Source organism: Dromiciops gliroides, chromosome 1, assembly GCF_019393635.1.
Source record: "Dromiciops gliroides isolate mDroGli1 chromosome 1, mDroGli1.pri, whole genome shotgun sequence".
Lineage (NCBI taxonomy): Eukaryota > Metazoa > Chordata > Mammalia > Microbiotheria > Microbiotheriidae > Dromiciops > Dromiciops gliroides.
In genome coordinates this window covers 529,752,130-529,777,207 of record NC_057861.1, presented here as the reverse complement: position 1 = coordinate 529,777,207, position 25,078 = coordinate 529,752,130, and the positions used below count along the sequence as shown (strand labels likewise).

The following is a 25,078-nucleotide window of genomic DNA, read 5'->3' as shown; positions in this document are numbered from 1 at the left end:
TTTCTTTTCTTTTCTGTATCCTTAAAAGCTGTGATTGTTGTACCTGCAGATGCAGTTTCCAGGCTTCATCACTACTAAAGTTGCTTCCCAGTATAAGGGCTGGGAACACAAAGCTAGCAATATTGATCTTGCCAGGGGTCTCTGATGCCATCTCCTAGGCTGTCCCCCACAGTATCTGAGGTGAAGTGATGGTGAAGATGGTGATGGTTGGGGGATTGAGGAGGCATGGGGGTTGGTCGTAGTGTTGGTAACATGGCCTGCCTGCTACACATCACCTCCTATCTCTTCGTCATGGTATCAGTTGCTTTTGTTATTCAGGCTAACCTGTCAGATGTGAAATAATTGTTTGACAACTGGTAGGGATTGCCAGCACCTCCTCCATAGGATTTCCCCTGAGGAGCATGGCCAAAAGCAGAAAAGGAGGCTTGGTGGGTACTTCCAGAATTATGTTGCCTGTGCCCATCTGTCTGTTGGAGACAAAGAAAGCAGGCACATTCTCCATAGTGACTTTTCCCTTTTAAAAAAAAAGCCCCTGGGGGCTGCATTACAAGCAAGTCTAGTTGTTGAGGAGTCATTGCCACTCCCAAATTTGGGGGGCCTGAGAGATGTTGATGGGGGTTCACATTACCCAGCCAAAGCTTCCTTCTGTCTACCCCTGAATATGCATTTCCCTCAGTGTGGCTGTCTTGCCTGCCCTGTATTCTGTAAGAATATCAGCAATGAAGCTAGTGTTTATAGAAGATTTAAAAACTCTGTGGCACTTAATATGCTTAGCATGTTTTCTCCATTGCTTCCAGCATTATTCTTCTAATGTTACTTACCCGACGATTGGTGAAGACAGAATAGCATTCTTTTACCATGACTGATTTGATGATCTCTGGGTCCGTGATGGCTAAAACAGGTTGTCTGCCATCAAAAATCCTAAATTCCCAAATCGAACATATTACATCAGTCAACTAGTTACACTATTGGAAACAGAGGTTGCAAGTGTAAACTATACATTGATTGCCATATAAACCCACTGTTGCCTTATGTTCTCTAATTTGAGATTTGGAAGTGAACTAAAAGAATATAAAATTAAACTTATCAAAGTATATTTATGAAATATTTGGTGAATTTAAGTAGAATTCTGCCTCAGATAATTCCATGCTCTGTCACCCCATGCAAATCATAAATCTCTCTTAGACTCAGTTTCTTCACCTGTAAAATGAGGGTAAGTCTAGAACCAACCTTGGAAGACTGTGGGGATGATCAAATAAGATAGATAAAATAATTTTAAAATCTTAAAGAGTAAATTGTATTTATTATTTTTTGTTCTTATCATTAGAGAAGTAAAAAACAAAGTGCTATGTGAGATATGATGGGAAAAGGGAATAGGTTCATTCAGGGGGTGACCTTTGAATTGGGCTTTAAAGTCTACATGCGTGGTAATAAAAGGCATGTACTAGTATTCACAGTGGTGGAAATAGGAATGTAAAAGGAATATAAGAGATGCTGCAAAGATAGAATTCAAAATTTCAGGAAATTGAATGAATCAATGATAAGAAGGAAAAAAATTATTGACTATAACCCTCAAAATTATGAAAATTAAAAAAAAACATTTAGATCAAAGGCTTCAAACTGATACGTGATTTACAAGCAACTTTAAAATTCTTTGTTACCAGACTAAAATGAAATTATAAAATGGTTAACAAAATAAATGAAAATATTATATTGATGTTCAGTCATTTTAGTCCTATCCAATTCTTTATGACCCATTTGGAGCTTTCTAGGCAAAGATGCTGAAATAGTTTCCTAAGTTCTTCTCCATCTAGTTTTACAAATGAGAAAAATGAAACAATTAGGATTAAGTGACTTGCTCAGGGTCACACAGCTAGTAAATGTCCAAGGCTGAATTTGAATGCAGATCTTCCTGATTGCAGGCCTGATATTCTATCCACTGTACCACCTAGGTTTTACCTAACATTATGTACCCTGAATTTCTAGGGGGTGAAACTGACCCAATTTCCCTATGAATAGTATTTTGCCCTATAATAGAAGTAAAGGATTATGATATTGGGATTCAGCCTAAAATGAGGGTTTGTAAGGTGGGACAGGTGAAAGGAAAGTGTTTCAGGGGTATGGTAGAAACTAGGTATAGACCAATATCTCACACCTTACACTAAAATAAGGTCAAAATAGGTACATGATTTACACATAAAGGATGATATCATTAGTAAATTAAGAGAGTATGTATTAGTTTATCTGTCAGATTTGTGGACAGAGGAAGAATATAAAATTAAAAACATTTTGCACAAACAAAACCAATGCAACTGAGATTATAAGTAAAGCAGAAAACTGGAAAAGAATTTTTGAAAGAACTATCTTTGACAAAGGCCTTATTTCTCAATTATAAAGAGAACTGATTCAAATTTATAAAAATATAAGGCATTCCCCAACTGATAAATGGTCAAAGGATATGAACAGGCAGTTTTCAGACAAAAAAAAATCAAAGCTATTTATAATCACATAAAAATTATTTACATCACTATTGATCAGAGGAATAAAAATTAAACAACACTGAGGCATCACCTCGCACCTATCAGTGTGGCAAATATAACAAAAACAGAGACTATTGGATTACTAGGGGAAGTGGGAAAGCTGGGATAATAATCCACTGTTGGTGGAATTGTGAAAAGATTCAAACATTTTGGAGAGAAATTTGGAACTATTCTCAAAGGGCTATAGAACTGTGTATAAACTTTGATCCAGCAATATCACAGCTAGGTTTATATCCCAAAGAAATACCTCAAAACATAAAAGATATATTTGTACAAAAATATTTATAGCAGTTCTTTTTGTGGTTGCTAAGAATTGGAAGTCAAAGGAATGCCCATCAATTAGGGAATGGTTAAACAAGCTGTGGTATATGATGGTGATGGAATATTATTGTGCTATAAGAAATGAAAAGAAGGATGATATCAGAAAGGTCTAGAAATACTTGTACAAACTCATGTCTACTGAACTGAAAAAAAAAACTGGAGAAAGTTATCCAAACAGACAGTAATATTCTTTAATGAAAAAATGTTAATGACAACTATTATCAACAATACAATGATTCAAAACAATCCCAAAAACTATTGACAAGTCATACTATCCAGCTCCAAAGTAAAAACTGATGTTAATTGACCACAAACTAAAGCATGAAATTTTTCATTTTCTTACATTTTTCTTTTATTCAAGTTTTCTTATAGAAAATTACTAATATGATAATGTTTTACATAATTGTATATGCATAAATCTATATATGATTTTACCACCTCAGGGAGAGGGGAAGGGAGGGAGGGAAGAAGTGATAGAATTTGGAACTCAAAACAAAATAAAAATGTTTAGTATTATAAAAAAAAACAATAGGGTCAAAAGCAAGCACTGAAGCAAATAAAACCCAAGGGGAGAAAGCAGAACAGGAAAATAAGAATTTGTAAAAGACCATATGATATTTAGGAATATTGGTTTTAGTGAGAGTGAGTGGGACATATAAAAGCAAATGAGGTGGTGGTGAAATTGCAGAATTTCAAGTCTAGGTTTTTGTATTTCTGAGATTATTAGTTAAAATGTGTAAATATCCTAGCTGCAAGTGGGAGAAGGAACTTTTTTGAACTATAGAAGTTAAGGAGTTGTATGGTTAGGATGTAAACTGAAATATTCTTTTGATTCCCAAGAGAAGAGCATGAGTAGAGTAGAAAATGGTGAACTCAGCACCAAGGTCATTCAATAAATTGGGAAAGTTACTTAGAGATGAGCAGATAACAAAGGGGGAAGTATTGAGGGAACAGTGGAAGAAAAATGATTTGAAAACAACAGTGATGACTCAGAAATATAGCTTCTCCATCTTCTAAACCTGTGAGTAGGAGGTGGAGGAAGCAGAAGACAGAGCAGAAAGCATTTTGAGAGATATGGTATTTTCAGGTTAGGGTGAGGTTTCTATTGAATCAAGGAAGTAGAAATCAAGCTGGTTGAGAGGTATACAGGTAGGTAGGGAAGTTGGTTAAGGATAAGATGAAGGTTTTTTGAAGCACAGAATCGATAGTTGATAGAAAATTGGGTTGGAGTGGGCCCAGAAAGTTATTTAAGTGATTAGAATAAGGTAAAGTATTCAGAATGAAGCATGGTGAGTACTTGCACCTAAAGTGATGAGGATAGATGACCATGATTTGGAGATAATATAAGAGACATGTTAGCATGGCATGGTTTCACATGCCCCATCAATAGATTATCCTCATGAGAGTTTAAGATAGAATATAGTATCTTGGTGTTGCAAAGTAATTAACATTTAATGCAAGGAAAGAAGATATAGTAGAAGATGATTGGCAGAGAATAAGTCCAACAGAGCACCACAATGACATCAACAAAGGATTTTGGCAGCTATGCAGTTTGCTGACCTGAAATGCCCCTATACATGTATGTCTTGTTCACTTTTGTTTTGTTTTTGTTTTTGTGAGGAAATGAGGGTTAAATGACTTACCCAGGGTCACAAAGCTAGTAAGTGTCAAGTGTCTGAGGCTGGATTTGAACTCAGGTCCTCCTGAGTCCAGGGCCAGTGCTTTATCCACTGTACCACCTAGCTGCAACTACACTTTTGCTCACTATATACTTATCCCTTCACACATGTATACCAATGTGTCATTTCCCATGAATAATTCCAATGATGTTCTCTTCTTATTGAATTTGAATATTAAATTTGTGAGTGGCTGAGTTCAAAGTTTATGAGGCCATGTTCTGTTATTGAATACTCTTCATTGCTATTTAGTTATATTCCCTTTTATGGACCATGTGCCTTAGGGCTGACTAGTGTAATGATTGGAATGATGCCACCTGCTGGAGACTTACTGTAGCAAAACCCTGCCATGAGGAGAAGGCCTCTGAGGGCAAGGCCATGCAGCTTTTCTTTGGCGTCAGGAAGTGATGTTGGCTTGTGGGAGGAAGAGTAGGCGAGGCTCTCTTTCTCTCTCTCTTTTGTGTGGACTCTGGCAGAGAGCAGAGCTAGGAATGTTCTCTCCTTTTAATAGATAGATGAATCTAGGCTTTTTCTCTTTCTCTTCACCAAATTCTTATTCTCCTTAATAAATGTTTAAAAGTCTAATTCTTACTAAAGCTTATACTTTATTGGCAACCACTCATTAGATATTTTAGACAGACCAGCTAAAATTTTAGCCCCCTACAGATGGCTGATCACGAAGAGGAAAGCTGAATCTCCATCTTCTGATTTTCTGGTTGGGTAAGAAATTTCCCCTACCCTGTCCCTTTAAATTTAAACTACTGCTAAAGTACCACTGTTTTCTATTTAAATTTTCAAATGGATCTTTTAAACTCTCTAAGTACCCTGTTCCTGATTTTAGTCTGTTTAACCAGACAAATGGGGGATAAGATTGTGTTAATGCTTTGTTTTTGTGGATTTTCTATTTTTATTTTTGTTAGAAGAGCAAGCAAGGTGCTCACACAAGAGAATATAAAAATCTCCTCCTCTCTCAACCATGCTTTTTCAGAGAAACCTCTGACTCCTGCATTTTTTTCAAATTCTAATTATAAGAGGTTCTCTAATTTTGCATGCCTGGAGGCCATGACCCACCCTCTAGAAGCCTTTAATCCCCTAGCAGTGGGGGAAGGGGAAATCAGGCCTGAGTTCAAATCCCCAGCTGTGAACCACATGGGAGAGGTGGTCCCCTCCCCTTCTCTAGGGACCCCACCTCCTCCTGTTCCTTCAGACTCAGCCCTTCCCCAGCCTGGCTGTGATTCTGACTGGACCTAAGAAAACCCTTTAAATCCCAGATATGCTTCTTTTGTTAATCTGCTTTTGTCTTTAATTAGTAACTATATAAACCATTTGTATTATGAAAGGACCAACAGACATTATAGAGAGGTTAAAGAAGAAAAATTTAAGCTGAATAAAAATGACAATCATCACATTTCAAGAAGACATATTTTGCAGAAATGTGGAAGTAAGCAGCAATGTATTGATATGAGTATTGGGGATTTTAGATATCAGAATCAAAAGTGTTCTAAATTCACTCAGAGAAATAATGTCAGTTAGAGGTTCCATAGGATCCCTATGCTATTACATCTAAATTTTGAAATTAATGGCATGGGTGTATTTTCATAGAGATTTTCATGCTTTTGATATTGTGTTTTATACTTAGTTTTTTTTTTTTAAAAGGGAATATTTATAAAAGCTTTTTATAGTCATGTGATCAAGTTTATATTTTGCAATTTTCTTATTAATGTTAAGTTCATATTCATTTAGATTTTCCTAGTTTGAAGTTCATTGTCCTTTATTCTTCCATGTGTATTTTCTTCTATTCATTCATCTATCTAAATTTGAAACAATGCAAGATGATTTTGATTTCATAATACAATTTTAATTCTGGGAGTATTGTGCTCCCATATTCTGAGTTGTTTGTTTTTGTTATTTTTTTTCTCTCAACTGATTATTTGATCAAACTCTATAAAGCATTTCCCTGGCAAATTGGTTGCCATGGCAAGTGTAAATTGATTCTAGAAGTATTATTTTTGATTAGCATATTCCAAAAAAAAGAGGGGAACATTTGTAAAAGTTTTCTTTTTTTAAAAAACATTGTGTTGTGTTTTAACATGTATTTAAATATGTTCCAATTTTTCACAAAAGTAATTGTATACTTAGTAAAAAGAAAAGGGGGTATTATTTGAAATTATTGCATAATTGTATTTTATATTCTGAGTCAAGGTACATTCACATTTTTTGTGATCATTTATTTTCCTCAACTTTTAAATCCATATGAGATTTGGATTATGGGAATTTATCATTTAAGACATTAATTGCCTTTATTCTGAGTTATCAGATGCCATATGGCCAGGATGCCATCCAAATACAAGAGGACTACATGCAAGAGCAGACATTGAACTGTCACATGAGGGGAGACATACACGAAGTCAAGGTACGGCTGAGGGAACAGCTATTGACGAATGTTGAGGTTGGTTTCTCTTGGTTTACTTTTTTCCCACAATATTGTACAGATGGCTGGAAGTTTTCATCCCACCCATCTCATTCTTCACCTGGCTTCTATGTCCCCTCCTATATGCCTGATGCCATGGACATCTCAATCCCATGCATCTGATTAAATCTGACTCAGTTTCCTCCAATATGTTCGGTGGCATGGACATATATTCCATCTACCTATTTTAAGCTTGGCATACTGCATGGGCAATATATATTGATCAAGTGTGGGTATGCTCATATCCCATCATTTTTCTGTTCTTTTATGGTAACCCCAGTAATTATCTCAGCTGTCATGATAAATACAGTGTTGAATTTGGCCTTGACATCTGTTACCAATTATATTAGATTTTTAAATTTCTCATAATGGCATGAAGATAATTAGGCAGATGATGCAAAAAGTGATGAAACAAAGATAAAAATTATTTTTTAAAAAATTAATATTGCAGAAATTGTCTTCTCAATTTACCCTCCACAGGAGGGGACTATAGTAATATTAAGTTTTAGAGAATTTTCAATTTTTATTTTAATTATGTTTCACGTATAACAACTAAGATTCTGAATTCCCTTAGACATGTTTTTGAGAACTCTCATTACTTGATTTGATTATTGACAAAGCTATTTTTGTAAGAAATTTTCCTGTCTGATTACCAGTATCCACACATCAACCCCTGAAAAGACTGCCATTCCATGATGACACCCAGAGGACATCTGAGAAAAGACTTTCAGAGACTTTAAATGAACAGTTTTGTTTTGTTATTTTTCTTTTTTCCTTCTGTTATTATATACACCATCTGTAATATGTACTCTCTGCAGAGGCCCTCCCTCTGCAGGCCAATGTCAAAGCACCGGTTCATGAGGGACTGCCCCTCTGAACAAAATGTTCCACTCTCCCTTTTCTATACTGATATTAACATATTGTTAGTTAGCATAGGACATTATATTCTGTTATATTTGGCTGTTTCATTGAGCAAACCTATTCGGGTTTTCCAACGAAACAAAGAGGGGACTGTAACAATTGGAATGATGCATCAGGAAGTGACGTTGGCTTGTGGACAAGGCTCTCTCTCTCTCTCTCTCTCTCTCTCTCTCTCTCTCTCTCTCTCTCTCTCTCTCTCTCTCTCTCTCTCTTTTGTGTGAACTCTGGTGGTGACCAGAGCTAGGAATGCTCTCTCCCTTTAATAGATAGATGAATCTAGGCCTTTCTCTTTCTCTTCAACAAATTCTTATTCTCCTTAATAAATGCTTAAAATTCTAACTCTTGCTAAAGCTTCTACTTTATTGTCAACCACTCATTAGATATTTTATACAGACTAGCTAGAATTTTAGCCCCTTACACTAGGAAGTGTAAAATGTTTGTTTTAGTGCTCAAGATCTAAGATTTGGAGAGTATTCTGGGTCCCTTTCCAAATCTTTAGAACCCAGGGGAGCTAATAGGAGGGTGCAGAATGACAAGGTATCAGGTGCCATACCAATGTTAACCTGTCTATCATTGGTTACTCATGGAAATTAAAGTGAGATTAATGTGATATTATGTAATTTCCCTTTTCATATATAATCATATAACACACAAAATTTCTAATATTTCTCAAAATCTCACTATTGGTTAACTCTTTGTAATCACCAAGAATGATGTTTACTAAATACAAATTATCCCAAATTCATTGGACTGAAAATAATTGGTCAGAATTAATAAGATTTTACACAGGAAATTAAAGAAAATACAATTATAGTCTTTTGTAGTAAAAATAATTCTCAAAGAAATATTGGTTATCTTCATCACCCTATATGTTACTACATCTCTGATCATCTTTTTTTATTACTATTTCTTTTTACATGTTGAATTGTAGAATATCCTGGAAGCTCCTTTGGGGCAAGAACTTTTTCTGTCTTTGTATCTGCATTGTTCAGCAAGCTTTTTATATCATAGCCCTGTAATACAATATATCCTTCTTTGTTCAACATTCACTTTTTCATAGCACTGAACAAAAACAAGTGGGTATACACAGAATCCATGACCCAGGGTAATAGCATACTAACTGCAACTGTTATGATGTTATGGGCCTGAATAAGAATTCTGCAACATTAAATCGATCTCTAATACCTCTTCCTACACAAATCTATTGGGGTTGAATGGAAAGCTCTTGAATGACTAACCATAGAAATGTGTAGGTATAATGGAAAGATTCCTTAGAATACTCACCCCCAGGTTTTCCCATATTTTTTAAAACATATCATGTCAAAATTTACCACACCCTGCAAAAAAAAAATTTTTAAATCAGATATCGTCATGAATTCTCAATAATGAATAATGTAAATTATATTTTATGTGAGGAAATTAAATATTAAATAATTGCATTTTTGTTATTTTTATCTTCTTCATTTTGCCTGGAGGGCATATCGTCCAATCTCAACTCCATTTGTTAACATCTGATGAAATATGATCACTTCCATGAAGTCTTTCCTGATTACTCCAACAGAAAGAAATTGTTTCAGGATCCTTGCTATCTTGATTTTAACTCAAATGATTTTTTTTTCTATGATATGAAAGCCAGTTTAACGTAAGCACTGTTCTATTCAATGCATTTGTAACTCAGTGCCTAGAACACAGTAGACACTGAAGAAAAACCCTATGATTGATGGATTGTTACATTCTATATGCTTATGCTCTCACTATATTCTCACTTATAATACGGCTATCTCATTATATATCATTTTCTCTACTGAGGTCATCTACATTGGATTTTTTGTCTTTGCATTTCAATTGTTCTTAAACTTTTAAGTATCGTAAAACTTTTTAGTGTTCTAGAAAAACCTATGGACCCCTTCTCAAAAAGATGTGTGTAAATGCATAAAATCCATAGCTTTACAAATAAAACCAATTTTTCTAAAAATACTTATCCAAAAACCTTACTTTTCCATATGAAGAATTCTTTATTTAAACCTAGCACAACGTATCAAAGCAAATGATTAACAAATATCCATTACAAGATTATAACTAATATAATTATGATGATGAAATCCTTTGACAAAACCCTTTTACTTTCAATGGTAACTTACACTTTCTGAATATCTCTCCTAAATCAATAGGGACATCTCTACATCCCATTTTTCATTCTTTAAGAAGCTATAAAAAATGGTCCTTTGTCCCTTTCTTCCCAGAAATAAGAGAGAGAGGAAAGTAGTGGGACAAGGGACCCCAAGGAATCTGAAAATCCTCCCCCCTCCCCAAGGAATGCATAAAACTTTCCTAAGGGAAAAAAAGGAATGTGGTGTGGGTGAGCACAAAGACCCTGGTCTGCAAGGATACATTGATGTGGATGGGTGATATTCATACTCCAGGCAATCCTTCTCAGTTGTTTTCCTTCCCAGTTGTTTTGCCCCTACCAGTTGCTTTGCATTTACTTCCAGTTGCTTTGCATTCCCCTCCCAGTTGTTTTGACAGCTTTCTTTGTTTGTAAACATATAAAGTGACCAGCTTTTCTCTTACTCAGTGAGACAGTCTCCCTAATGATTCTATCTTCTGGCCATATATTTTTCTCTCATAATAAATATTTTACAAGAAAAAAAAAGCATAGGGGGGGGGCAAAGCCAAGATGGCAGAGAGTAGCCAGCAAATCACATGAGCTCTCCTTCTGTTCCCTCAAAAAGAACATTAAATCAAGCCTCTAAATGGATTCTGAAACTACGGAACGTGCAAAGAGACAGAGATAATTTAGAAGACTTCAGGAAAGTTCGGTCTCACTTGGGCAAAAGGGAGGCTCAGCTCACCACAGCACAGCTTGCAGGAGAGGGTCAGGGCAAATCAGCAGGAAGCTGTGGGACACATCCGAGCAACTGGGGCCCTTGGATCATGGCACAACAAGCTGGTGGCACAGCATAACAGTGGTGAAACCCACCTGCACCAGCCGAGAGGGCAGGCTGCCAGCTGGAGGGACACCCACAAGACAGGTGCCAGAAGGTCTACTGATCCCAGCAAACTCAGACAGGAAGTCCAGGGCAATGTCTACTGAGCCCAACGTGCTCAGACAGGAAGTCCAGGGCAATGTCTACTGAGCCCAACGTGCTCAGACAGGAAGTCCAGGGCAGTGAAAAAACTACATGCCATAGAAGCCTCAGTGTAAAGAGCCAGTGAAATAGCCCCTATATCCCAGAACAAGAAGCTTGAAACAGGGACCCTGGTGCCCCCAGAGGAGACCTCAATTTTAAAAAGATAAAAAATAATGAGTAAGAAATAAAAAAGAGCTCTCACCATTGAGAGCTTCTGTGTTGACAGGGAAGAGGCAAACACAAATTCAGATAAGAACAATACTCCCAAATTGCCTACATGTGAATCCTCAAGAGGGAATATGAATTGGTCTGAAAAACAAAAAGCCTTCTGGGAGTAACTCAAGAAGGATTTTAAAAATCAATTGAGAGAAATGAAAGCAACACAAGAAAATTATGCAAACAGAACCAGGAGCTTGGAAAAGGAAGCACAAAGATTGACTGAAAAAAAACAACTCCTTAAAAAATTCATCTGGCCAAATGGAAAAAAAAAAAAAGGTGCATAACCTCACTGAAGAAAACAATGCCTTAAAAAAAGAAAAGGGTAAAGAAAAGGGAGGGGGTGACAAAAAGGGAGGGCAGATTGGGGGAGGCAGGGGCAAGAAGCAAAACGTTGGTGAGGAGGAATAGGGTGAAAGAAAGGGGGGAAAGTACAAAGCGGGTAAATAGAATGGGGGGGAATAGACAGTAATAATTGTGAATGTGAATGGGATGAACTCTGCTTTAAAACGGAAGCGAATTGCAGAGTGGATTAAAAAACAGAATCCTACAATATGCTGTTTACAAGAAACACATTTGAAGCAGAGAGATACACACAGAGTAAAGGTAAAAGGCTGGAGCACAATATATTATGGTTCAGCTAAAGTCAAAAAATCAGGGGTAGCAATCCTTATCACAGACAAAGCAAAGGCAAAAATAGATCTCATTATAAGAGATAAGGAAGGAAACTACATCTTGCTAAAAGGCACTATAGATAATGAAGCAATATCAATATTAAATATGTATGTGCCAAGTAGTTTAGCATCCAAATTCTTAGAGAAGTTAAATGAGTTACAAGAGGAATTAGACAGTAATACTATACTAGTGGGGATCTGAATCTTCCCTTCTCAGAATTAGATAAATCTAGCTGAAAAACAAATAAGAAATAAGTGAAAGAGGTGAATAGAATACTAGAAAAGTTAGACATGACAGATGTCTGGAGAAAATTGAATGGGGATAGAAAGGAATATACTCTTTTCTCAGCAGGACATGGCATATTTTCAAAGATTTTCCATGTATTAGGGCACAAAAACATCATAGTCAAATGTAGAAAGGCAGAAATAGTAAATGCATCCTTCTCAGATCATGATGCAATAAAAATTACATGTAAGAAAGAGCCATGGAAAAGTAGACTGAAAATCAACTGGAAACTAAATAATTCCATTCTAAAGAATGAATAGGTCAAACAAAAAATCATAGAAACAATTAATAACTTTATCCAAGAGAATGACAATAATGAGACAACATACCAAAATCTAGGGGATGCAGCCAAAGCAGTGCTTAGGGGAAAATTTATAACTCTAACTGCTTACATGAATAAAAAATAGAAAGAGGAGATCAATGAATTGGGCATCCAACTTGAAAAACTAGAAAAAGAATAAATTTTAAATCCCCGATTAGATACTAAATGAGAGATCCTGAAAATTAAAGGCAAAATTAATAAAATTTATTAATGAAATGCAAAATGGATGATTTTGATTATATTAAATTAAGAAGTTTTTATACAAACTGAAGCAATGCATCCAAAATTAGAAAGGATGCAGAAAGCTGGGAAACAATTTTTATGGCCAGTACTTCTGATAAAGGCCTCATTTCTAAAATATATAGGGAATTAAATCAAATTTATATGAATCCAAGTCATTCCCCAATTAAGAAACGGTCAAAGGATATGAACAGGCAGTTTTCTGATGAAGAAATCAAGGCTATCTATTCCCATATGAAAAAATGCTCTAAATCACTAATGATTAGAGAGATGCAAATTAAAAAAAACTCTGAGATACCACCTGACACCTATCAGATTGGCTAATATGATCAAAAAGGAAAATAATAAATGTTGGAGAAGCTATGGGAAAATTGGAACACTGATGCTTTGTTGGTGGAACTGTGAACTGATCCAACCATTCTGGAGAGCAATCTGGAATTATGCCCAAGGGGCTATAAAGCTGTGCATACCCTTTGGCCCAGAAATACCACTTTTGGGTCTTTCTCCCAAAGAGATTATAAAAAGGGAATAGGACCTACATGTACAAAAATATTTATAGCTGCTCTTTTTGTGGTGACAAGGAATTGGAAATTGAGCGGTTGCCCATCAATTGCTGAATGGCTGAACAAGTTGTGGTATGGTATATGAATGTAATGGAATTCTATTGTGTTGTAAGAAACGATGAGCAGGAAGAGTTCATAGAAACCTGGAAGGACTTCCATGAACTGATGATGAGTGAGATGAGCAGAATCAGAAGAACATTGTACACAGTATCATCAACATTGTGTGTTGATCTACTGTGATGGACTAGATTCTTCTCACCAATGCAATGGTACAGGAGAATTTCAGGGGACTCATGATGGAAGGGTATATCCAAATCCAGAGGAAAAAAAACTGTAGAGTATAGATGAGGATTGAACCATTCTATTTCTTTTGTTTTTGGTGGTATTGTTTTTCTATTTTGAGGTTTTTCCTCATTGCTCTGATTCTTCTCTTATGACTAATGCAGAAACAAGTTTAATGTTATATATATATATAAAACCTATATCAGATTACCTGCTATCTAGGGGAATGGGGGAGTAAGGGGAGGGAGGGAGAAAAATCTGAAATTGGAAAGCTTGTATAAACAAATGTTGAGAACTATCTTTACATGTAACTGGAAAAAAATAAAATACTTTTATCAGAAAAAAAAGCATAGAGATCTTTCAAAACTGGCCTCAAAAACAAGAAGTCCTGGATTCAAGTTCTACCTCTCCTACCTGCTGGTTGTGTGACACTAGGAAGGTAATTAATCAATACTTTCAGTAACTCTCAGACTATAAGTTGTAGGAAAAATCTGAGGGGAAAAGCAGCTAACTCAGCTGGGAATTCTTATACTTGTGAAATCACAGGTCTAGTCACTATCTCTTAGAGCATTGTTGTCACAGGACTCAAAAGGAAATTCCCTTTGAATAAATGGCTAAATCTTCCAGAGAGTATTAAAGCACTCAAGCAGAATTTAGCGTCAAACTTTCAGTCCCTAACACTTGTTAATGAAGCCCTTTGTCCAATGAAAAGTAGATCTGAATATTAATATACACTCTGTCCCATAACATTCAAGGAGAAGTGCACTATAACTTATCTTTGGGGAATCTGAGGTCCTAAAAAGGATCAGAAGACCCTAGACCTTCAGCTGGGAGTCCAAGCCTCTCATTTTACAGATGAGGAAACTGAGGCCTAGGGATAATAACCGATTTGTCCAAGGTCACATAGGTAATAGGCATCAAGGCTGGTATTTGTACCCAAGTCTCCTGAGCTTTAAGCAAATGTTCTTCCTGCTGTCCAAAGGCAGTAAAGGAGAACTCATAGAAACTCACTTTGGAATAAGAAAGAAAATTGCCAAAGAGAGGAAGAGGTATTGGTCCCGGAATGCCCAGGTCCTTAAAGACCTTGTGTGTCCAGGTCCCATATCTGTAAAGTGAAAGAAAAATACAAATATATTAGAGTCAAGGAAAAGACCAAAGACATAAATGGTACAGTAATCGGAAAGGGGGGAGCTATAAAGGTAATTCTGAGTTAAGGCTTGGTTCATTCAGACCCACATGCCACTATGGCACTTCCAGAGATACTTCATGGCTCCCACAAACATGATGAGACATGAGATTCAGTAAGGTCTTAGACAACATATTAGGTGTACCCATATTTGGCAAGGCTCAAGTAAACCATCATTAGCACTGCTGTTGGAATGTAATCTGCCTCTGTCTGGAGTCATTCCATTAGTACCGCAGCTTAATTCTATTGTGCTGGGATGAAAACCAAGTCTCTGTTGTTCGATTGGACCCAGTCCAAGGTCAATGCACCTTACATATGACCAAGATAGTTCTGGATATGAGTCTCAGACATTAAGGTCTACTCTCCAGGACCGAAGCCAACTCGTGTGCTCCAGACACCAAACCATTCCTTTTTAGAAGCAGAACACTAGATACCACAATCACAGTTTCCAATATATTTCACTCAGTTTAATAATCCAGTCCATGACCAAAGACTTAGAAACCACACATCTTACTGTTAGGACCTTATATGCAAGAAAAGCTTTTTATACTATTCCTAATATCTCTCCCTCCTTGATACTAGTTTTTTGTGACTACTGTATTGCTACTACTTACTCTTCCATTTGATAGAGTTTCCACAAGACTAAACTAAAATCACCTACCTTCCTTGCCACTAATTCCCATTCTCTTATCTCTACATATCATATTGCTACCCTCTCAGGTATCAATCCAGCTATCTCCATCTCTTCCATTGTGTCTTTTGGATCTGGATTCTATTGTCAACATATTTCCCTTTGTTTCCTGGATTGTCATGCTTTTCACTCCTCCTGAGAGAGTAGTCAATATATTCTTTCCTTGCTCCTTATTACCACTCCTAGACCCTTCCTCTGTTATCACTTAGCATCTTATCCTCCTTTGAGTTTCACTCTTTCCAGATATTTTACCCAATCCAATTCTGACAGCAGTTATATACTGGATTACAATTCTATTTTTTCAAGAAGTTCAGACACTGGCTCACTCTTTATCTGAAATATGACCCTACCCTTATGCCATGTGAAATCAATATTCAACCAGTTCAGCAAAGCACCATGGTCTCCCTATTCCTTAATCTCAACTCCCATGTCCTATTCCTTTATCTCCCATCAGTCACATATACGGATAATAACAACCTTGATCTCATTATCACCCCAAGTATCCCACTTCTATGGTAATTGATTCTAAATTGTTTTTATTAGACTTTATGTTATAGTTTCCTTTCTCTCCACAACTTATTTTCCATAATCTTAAACTTCACTTTTACCTAGACTTCCACCCTCACCTTTCAGTATCCTCTTAGGCCCTGGCTTCACTTTTTTTTAAAATAGGTTAACTCTTAGGTCTTTTCCTCAAAGATATCATTATGAAAAAGGGAAAAGGACCCACATGGACAAAAATATTTATAGCTGCTCTTTTTGTGGTGGCAAGGAATTGGAAATTGAGAGGATGGCCATCAATTGGGGAATGGCTATACAAGTTGTGGTATATGAATGTAAGAAACAATGAGCTATCATGCTGTAAGAAACAATGAGCATGCGGATTTCAGAAAAACCTGGAAGGACTTATATGAACTGATGCTGAGTGAGATGAGCAGAACCAGGAGAACATTGCACAAAGGATCAACAACATTATGTGTTGAACAACTGTAATAGACTTGACTCTTCTCAGCAATACAATGGTCCAAGATAGTTCCAAAGGACTCATGATATAAAATGCTCTCCAAATCCAGACAAAAAGAACTGTGGAATCTAGATGCAGATTGAACCATACTATTTCTACTTTTTTTTGTTTCATTTTTGCTCGGGTTTTTTCATTCACACCATGACTAATGCAGAAATATGTTTAATGTAATTGTACATATATAACCTATATCAGATTGCTTGCTGTGTTTAGGAGGGGGAGAGAGAGGAGGGAGGGAGAAAAATTTGACACCAGAAATCTTATAAAAACAAATGTTGACAACTATCTCTACATGTAACTAGAAAATAATAAAATACTTTTATGATAAAAAATAAATAAATTCAAGAAAGAAAATAGTAGGCTTATATTAACAACCATTGGCTCACTCTCCCTCTATCCTCATCACACATACAAACACATGCACACACACATACAATGAAATAAAGGAAAACAAAATGTCTATAACAACTAAAGTCATGTAAAACACATTACCACATTGTACATATACAAAAGTTCATATCTCCCTCTGAATAGCTAGTTCATCAACACTGTTAGGAGATGGACAGCATTCAAAATCACCAATCCTTTGGAATTATAGTTAATCATCATGAGGATCAGAGTTCTTACATTTTTTTAAGTAATCATATTAAAAATATTATAAGATTAGTTTTTCTCCTGATTCTGCTCACTTTGCTCTGCATTCAGTTTAAAGAAAGATTCAAATCATAGCCTTCCCCCATCCTTCTTCATTTGTTTGAATTTCTACATTGACCTCTAATTATGGGCTATATCCCCTCCATTCTTCTTTTCTTCCCCATTGTGGTAAAATAATGGAATTTGGCAGACTGATTGGGATGAGCCACACCTTGCCTGTCCTGAGTGACATATGCTGGTGATGTCAGCAGGAGAAACCACTCTCCACAGGCAGTTTGAAGGACCTCCCCTTTTGGGGGAGGGAGAGTAAATGCTTGTTGGGGGGAGCTCAGTTTCTTTCCTGTGTCAGTGTCTTTCCTATGGGGTGAACTGGTGGGAACAGACAAGAGAGAGGTTTTACCTGGCAGTTTTGTCCTATGGGCCCTGACTGCAAAGCTGTTTCCCATTGAAGTTGTGGACCCCCGGTGGTGAGTTAATAAGCCTGCCTCTTTGAAATTAGCTGAACTGGAAGCAAGTTTGGGGATTATATAGGCTTTTTGTTATAGTTAGGGGGATTATCCATTTTTCTTTTTCCCTTTTCCCTTGTCTTTGACTATTAATTTCACCTATGCTGTGCATTTTATTCTCATTAATAAAACCTGATTCTTTCATGGAAAAGAGGCTGTTAAGCTCGTTTCTTATTGGCCTGGGAGAAATATCCAAAAAGGCAGTTCGGAGGGGATGGAGTTTCAGACCTAGAGGTTCCTCATTATTTTCTGAACCCCAATATTAAGGAGAGCCACTGAATTAACTATCCCTATATCAAATTTGGCCCCAACACCAATATATTTTTCCCTCTTCCCTTTCCTTTCTCCTTGAAGATGACCAAAACATTACACAAATTACTTCCAAGGTTTCAATCTTATTTGGCCCTTCTATGACCTCATCTGTCACTATAGTGCTTATGAGATACTGCATCCTATCCCTCACCCAATTAAAATGCAAACACTTCTGTGCTAAAAGGCTTTAGTCTTTTTCAATTGCTCACCTTTTTATATATCTCTTTACTCTCTAGTTTGTACTGCAAAGTTTCTATTTTAATCTCCTCTGTTCTTCAAAAATCCTTGGAAGTTTTGTATTTCATCATCAGTCCCTTTCCCCCCCACTATAATTAAACTCCGTTTTACTGGGTAAGTTATTCTTAATTCAAAGAGTATGTCATTGGCTTTGGGGAATACCAAATACCACACTCTCTACTCCTCCTTAATGTTAGTGGCTAAATCTTACAAGGACTTGTCTGTGGCTACTCATTACTGATATTGCTTTCTTAATATTTGCATTAGTTTTCTTTACTTTGGAATCCTTGAATATTGGTGCTAACATTGCTAGGGATTTTCATTTAGACATCTCTTTTCAGAACTGTCTGGTGAATTTTTGCATTTTTTACTTTGTGTTCTAGTTGAATGAAATCTGGGAATTTTTTTCTCCTGGTTTCCTAAAATATAACTCCTGGGCTCTTTTTTTCTGATCATGGCTTTCAGGTACTCCATTGATTCCTGGATATTTTTTTTCTTCAGGGAAATGAGGGTTAAGTGACTTGCCTAAGGTCACACAGCTAGTGTCAAGTGTCTGAGGCTGGATTTGAACTCAGGTCCTCCTGAAGCCAGGGCTGGTGCTTTATCCACTGTGCCACCTATCTACTGCCCACTCCATTGATTCCTAAATGATTTCTCCTTGAGCTGTTATCCAGGTCAGTTTTTTATATGAAAGACCTTAAATTATCTTCTATTTTTCAATAATTTTTATATTTTAACATTAATTTTAATATTTCTTCTTATCTCATAGAATCATTATCTTCTGTTTGGTCCATTCTAATTTGCAAGGAGTCATTTACTTGGCTAAGATTTTGTACCATTTCTGACCACCACTTAATTCTCTTTCCAACTGTTTCTTCCACACCTCTCATTTCTTTTACAATTCTTTTCTCTATAGCATTTTGATTTATATTCTTTTAGCTATTGCATTTTTTCCTCTGGGATTGTAATTGGTTTTCCGGGCAAGTTGTCATTTTCTTCAAGGCTTTGCATGCATATATGTATATGCGTGTATATATACACACAGACATGAATATATGGTGTATATATGTGTGTATACTATATGTATGTATATAAAGAGAGACAGAGACAGAGAAAGAGAAAGAGAGAATTATTTTCTTCTTGTTTACCACTTGGATATCCTTGGTCTCTTAAAAATTCTTAACATTTTTGTTTGTTTGTTTTTAAAGTCATTTTTTTTATTTTTATAGATTTTAATTTTCCAAAATATATATAAAAACAAATTTTGACATCAATTTTTTAAAACTTTGTGTTCCAACTTCTCTTCCTCCTTCCCTTCCCAAACCCCATTCACAAGAACTCAATCAATTCAAAATAAGTTACATATGAGTAGTCATGGAAAACATTCCCACATTAGCTTGGTTGTGAGAGAAAACAGTTAAAAAAAACAAAACTTCAGATTAAGGAATTGTCAAAGAAAAAAAATTTTTTAATGTGTTTCCATTTGTTTTCAGATAACATCAGTTCTTTCTCTGTAGATTGGTTGCAATTTTCATAAGTCCATCAGGGTTATATTGGATCATTGCCTTGATGAAAATAACAACATGCTTCCCAGCAGATCATCCTACACTATTGCTGTTATTTTGTATACAGTATATTTCACTCTGCTTCAGTTCATGTAGGTCTTTCCAGGTTTTTCTGATAGTATCCTGTTAATCATAACCTGTATATAGTACCTTACATTTGACAAAGAATTTTCTTCATAATAGTCCAGCAAAGTAGGTATCATATGTTTTGCCATTATAATCGATGAGCATAACTATTTCCCCCATCCTATTCCCTTCCCATTATATTTACTCTATTTTTTATCTTCTTTTACCTCTTTCTTCCTCAAAAGTGTTTTACTTCTGACTCCCCCACCCCTACTCTGTCCTCCCTTCTTTCACCTTCCTCAAAAGTTTTCTATTTTTTACTGCTCTCTCCCCTAATGTGCCCTTCCCTCCTTCCCCTCTTCTCCCCCCTCCCACCCCTTATCTCCCTCCCATGTTTCCTTAGGGCAAAAATATATTACTATAACCACTTGAGTATGTATGTTATTCCCTCTTTGAGCCAATTTTGATGATATTAAGGTTCACTTATTCCCCCACTCCTTCCCCTTCTTCCCCTCCCCTCCATAAGCTTTTTTCTTGTTTCCTTCATATGAACTGCCTGTCCCCAGACTCTCTCCCCTTCCCCCTCTCCCAGTCTATTACTCCTACCCCTCAAACCCTATTTAAAGATGTCATCATGGGTTAGCTAGGTGGCACAGTGGACAAAGCACCAGCCCTGGACCCAGGAGGCCCTGAGCTCAAATACGGCCTGAGACATAGGACACCCCATCTTCTTTTCCTCCACTTCTGCAAACCTTGATTCTCTCTCTCCTACTTTCTCTTCAAAGTCCCTTTTTAGTGCTTCCATGGCCTGAGACCAATTCATATTTTTCTTGGAAACTTTGAATGTAGGGCCCCTGAGGTTGTTATCCTCTTCTGAGGGTGTCCCTTGATCTTCTTTGTTGCTAAAGAATCTTCCTATTGTTTTCAACTTTCTTTGCTTGCTAATCTATCCATTTTTTACTTGACTTTTAGCTCTCTCTTATGGTGAGGCCCTACTTGCAAGCTATACTGTGTCAAGCTTTAGAGAGTCCCAGGTGTTGAGGGAGGTCAGGGTTTTCTCTTGCCTGGCCTGTTCTCTGGTCCGAAGGTAACCTGAAGCCAACTTGCAACAGCAGAATGCTGTGGTGGTTTTCAGCTTTGATGAGCCTGCAACCCTTCCCCAACTGGGCATCCTTCTGCTCAAGATTTCTTCCTGGTTCCCTGCTTGGGTGGGATACCTGAACTCCTCCTCAGGTCCCACAGATACCCCTGTGTTTTGCAGCCCCTGGACCAGCAGTTCAGCCCTCTCACCTGATGGTAAGCTTAGTTCCTGAAGACTTTGGTGCTTATGCTGATTTGGATGCTGGGGGTAGGTGCCCCTTGCAAACTATGTTTGGGGTCTGTGTTGGATTCTGCTCGCAGCCCAGTACAGCCCCCTCTAATCTGGAAAAAAATCTCAGCGTCTTTTGTGGGTTTTGCTGCTCTAGGGCTTATTTTATTGGTGTTTTGGGGGCAATTGTGTCAGGATCTTTGTGTGTTTAATGTCTTTCCCCCACCATCTTGGCTCTGCCCAGGAGGTTCTAAACTTATTCTTTCACTTAGTTCTAGACAACCTGGAATTGTAGACCTACCTTGGAGACCTTTTGGAGTTGAGTCTGTAATGATATTCCCTCTGGAGTCTCCCCCACTGCTTTTCTGTATGGGGCACTAAGTATATTCCCCTGGGGGCCTTGCACACTGAGTTACTGGTAAGCGCTTTTTCCCAAGTCCTAATTTGCTAGCCTGGGATTGAGCTGAGTTCAAAAGTATCTCTAGGTGTCCATGTGCTAAAGACCTACTTCAGAGTTTTGGATACTGATTTCAGACTCCCTTTTCAAGTTCCCCCACTGGGCTGGGGACTGAATCTGTGATCCACTCTTGGCTAGTCTAAGTTGATTTACATTTTTGAATTGCTTCCTCCAATGGCAATAATCATCTCTTAATTGTGAAATCAAATTCAGTGATTTTTTTTTCTCAGTTTTCTGAGTTCTTTACCTCTCTATAGCCTTTGTCACTATTGAACACCCCTTCCTCTTGGATCTATCTCTTTAACATGTTCACAGATAATTACAAAGATGATTTATGCACTCACATATAAAAAAATCAGTAATTGTGGTAGAGTGGAAGGAGATGTGAAATAGCTTTTTCATGATATTCTTCTACAACTACTTCTTCAGAGCTTGGTGGCCTGGTGGATAGAACACTGGATCTAACGTGAGGAAACTTAGTTCAAATACAGCTTTCAACATTAAGTGGATGTGTGGTTCTCAGCAAGTTACATAACATCTGTTTGCCTCAATTTCCTCAGCTGTGAAATGGGGATAATAATGGTACCTACATTTCAGGATTGTTGTGAGGATCAAATGAGTATATTGCTAAAGGATGTGCCACAGGGATATTATTGTGCTATAAGAAATGACAAGCAGGATAATTTCAGAAAGGCCTGGAAAGACTTGTATGAACTAATATATAGTAAAGTGAGCAGAACCAAGAGAAGGTTGTGCACAGAAAGAGCAATATTGTTTGATGAAGAACTGTGAATGATTTGCCTATTCGAAACAAGACAATGTAACATACTATCCACCTCCAAAGAAAGAACTGATATCGATGGAACTCAGACTGAAGCATGTTATTTTTCACTTTCTTTTGTTCAGGTTTTTTGTGCAAGATGACTGATATAGTAATGTTTTATATGATCATACATGTATAGCCTATACCTGATTGCTTGTCACCTCAGCAAGGGGGAAGAAGAGGGATGGAAGGAGGGATGGAGGCTAGACCTCAGGACTATAAATACAAATGTTAATTACTTAAAAAAAAAAAACGTATGTGCCACAGTACCTGCAAAATAGTATATGCTTGAAAAATTCTTTCTTTCTTATTTCCATATTTCCTTTCTACTTTCTTTCCTTCCTTAATTCTTTCATTTCTTAATTCCTATCTTCCTCCTTTCATTATTTGCTGCAGCCCATCAAGTTCATCATGTAACTATCCAATATGCTTTTGTAGGTCCACAAAGACTTTTGTAAGGAATACAGTGACAAGTTTGCTAAAGCTATTTGACACTGATAAGGAGGATGTTCAGTAACAGAAACCAAATCAAGACAGTAGATGTTGAGGTACATCTTGTGTGTCCATTTGCAGATACCTTTGAATTCATTGTCCTAAACCAGAATAAATTGCAGAACCTTGTAATTATATCCACAACAGTCATATCCACTTTTGCTGGGGTTATAAGAAATCAGGTAGCCTAATACATTGTTGGTGGGACTTCAGGGTCAAAAAAATATTTTGGAAAGCAATGAGCTGATATATTATGTCGCAAAATTGAATATACTTTTTAATTGAGCAATTCCTCTACCAGGATAGTAGCACAAAAATAAACTTAATTATTTTAAAAATTGTATACACATTAAAATATATATTGTTCTTTATTTTTAAAACCAAAATTGGATTCAAATACTAAGTTCAAAATTGGCTAAACTAATTATGTCACATTATCATATTCAAATATAATAGAAGCTCCCAAAATAATTACTGTTAATATACACAAGCAAATAAGGAAGGACCTTTATGAGATAAGATAGAGCAAAATCAGCAAAACCAGAATGGCTACAGCCTTACACAGTAATTTCACCTACATAAAAGAGATAAAAAGAAGAAACAAAGAAAAGAACATGGGCTAAAATATGATAAAAGTTTCTATCAAGACTGGATAAAAAAAATAAAAATTTTAAAAACCAAAAATTTTTAAATTTTAAAAAGACTAGATGGGAACTATATATTTTCTTTCCTTATTATTTATATGTTACTTCACCTGATTCTAATTCAATATGCGCTGGAGTGTGGGATAAGATTATGACTAGTATTTTAAAGGCTCAACTGATTAAGTTTTGACTTCAAAATAAAGTTTCTAATAATTTTTGAAGGAACTTGGATGATACACCATTCATCATCTATATATCAAATTTTGACATTATTTCCTCATCTAGGGCATAGTTTTTCTTATTTTTTGCTTAGCATATTCATTAGCTGATTATACCCTCAAAGTAGTATGTTCCATAAATATACCATACCATACTATCTTACTTTATATAATATTTGTGTTGTGTTGCATTGTTTGGCAGGCTACTTTTCTTGTCTTAAACTCATTTCTTATCTGTCAAATGAGGGAGAAAAATCAGAGAGTTGTAGTAGATAATCACCAAGGTCCTTTCTAGATCTCATATCCTCTGTTCCTATAAACACAGTAGTACATCATTACCCTCAGCCAGCAATGGCTCAAAGCAGCACACTTTAGCAGTTCTGACTTCCAATATGGGACTTAGAATGATAGAATCATAAATCTAGAGTCTTAGTAAGCTTTAGGGAACATCTTCAAAGTCTCCTCATTATATGAATGAAGAAACTGTGACTCAGCTATTTAAGATCCTTGGCCCATATCATGCAGGTAAGTGAGCATCAAGAGAGGGATCTGAATTTAGGTTCTTTCATGCCAGAGTCCATTATCATTCCAGTTTGCTAGGTACTTCCTAAGCCATCAGTGTTTCTGTTATTTGGGCATGAATGCAGAAGAATTTCATGTCACCTAATGTTCATATTTCCCTCGTTCTGTGACCTTCTAGTGTCTCTTGATAGCTCTAAGAAAGAAGCCTGGATATTTGGATTATGATATTAAACTATCTCCCAATTCAGTAACAACTTCATTTCTTCCAGAGTGGTCATTTTTTATATCCATGTGGAGAATTAGCACCACATTCCCTCTTTCACTTATAGGGTCTTTTTAAAAAACTAGAACAAAAGGGACATAGGAATCTCAACTTCTACTGCTTGACTAAATTAGAGTGATTCAGAGTCTACAGGAAAAGAAGAAAAGAAAAATTTACAAAACTCTTCTGTGAATTCTCCTGTAAGATTTAGCAGTGACCACTGCTTCCTTTTGTGGCAAACTAACCAACATACCAGGGGAAAAATGAAGAACAAAGGGCAAAACATTTTTATCCTATAGAGTATAACTAAATGATAGTTTTTGAACCCATCATAAGTCTTAAAAAAAATAAAAACAGTAAAGGCTGAGGTTTAGTTGGGTCTCTACCTGTTTTCTTGTCAGTACACTTCCTTGGATCTTATCAGTTTGTGTGGATTGCAACACTAGAAATAATTTATCAACTTCTTTT

The 25,078-nt window shown here is 36.5% G+C and overlaps 1 protein-coding gene across 3 annotated transcripts in view; it reads right to left on the bottom strand.

The window, feature by feature from the left end:
- Positions 1 to 25,078, bottom strand: part of LOC122746534 (cytochrome P450 3A24-like) — a 51,546-nt gene that overhangs the window by 24,726 nt on the left and 1,742 nt on the right. For 2 of the 3 annotated variants that reach the window (XM_043992233.1, XM_043992215.1), the window contains exons 2-4: positions 14,654 to 14,747; positions 9,213 to 9,265; positions 822 to 921 (exon numbers count right to left, since the gene is read on the bottom strand). In XM_043992233.1, the coding sequence (XP_043848168.1) occupies positions 822 to 921; positions 9,213 to 9,265; positions 14,654 to 14,747 (247 nt within the window). Of the gene's footprint in view, positions 1 to 43; positions 730 to 821; positions 922 to 9,212; positions 9,266 to 14,653; positions 14,748 to 25,078 lie in introns of those variants that run through there. The other variant, XM_043992223.1, reaches the window with a different exon arrangement.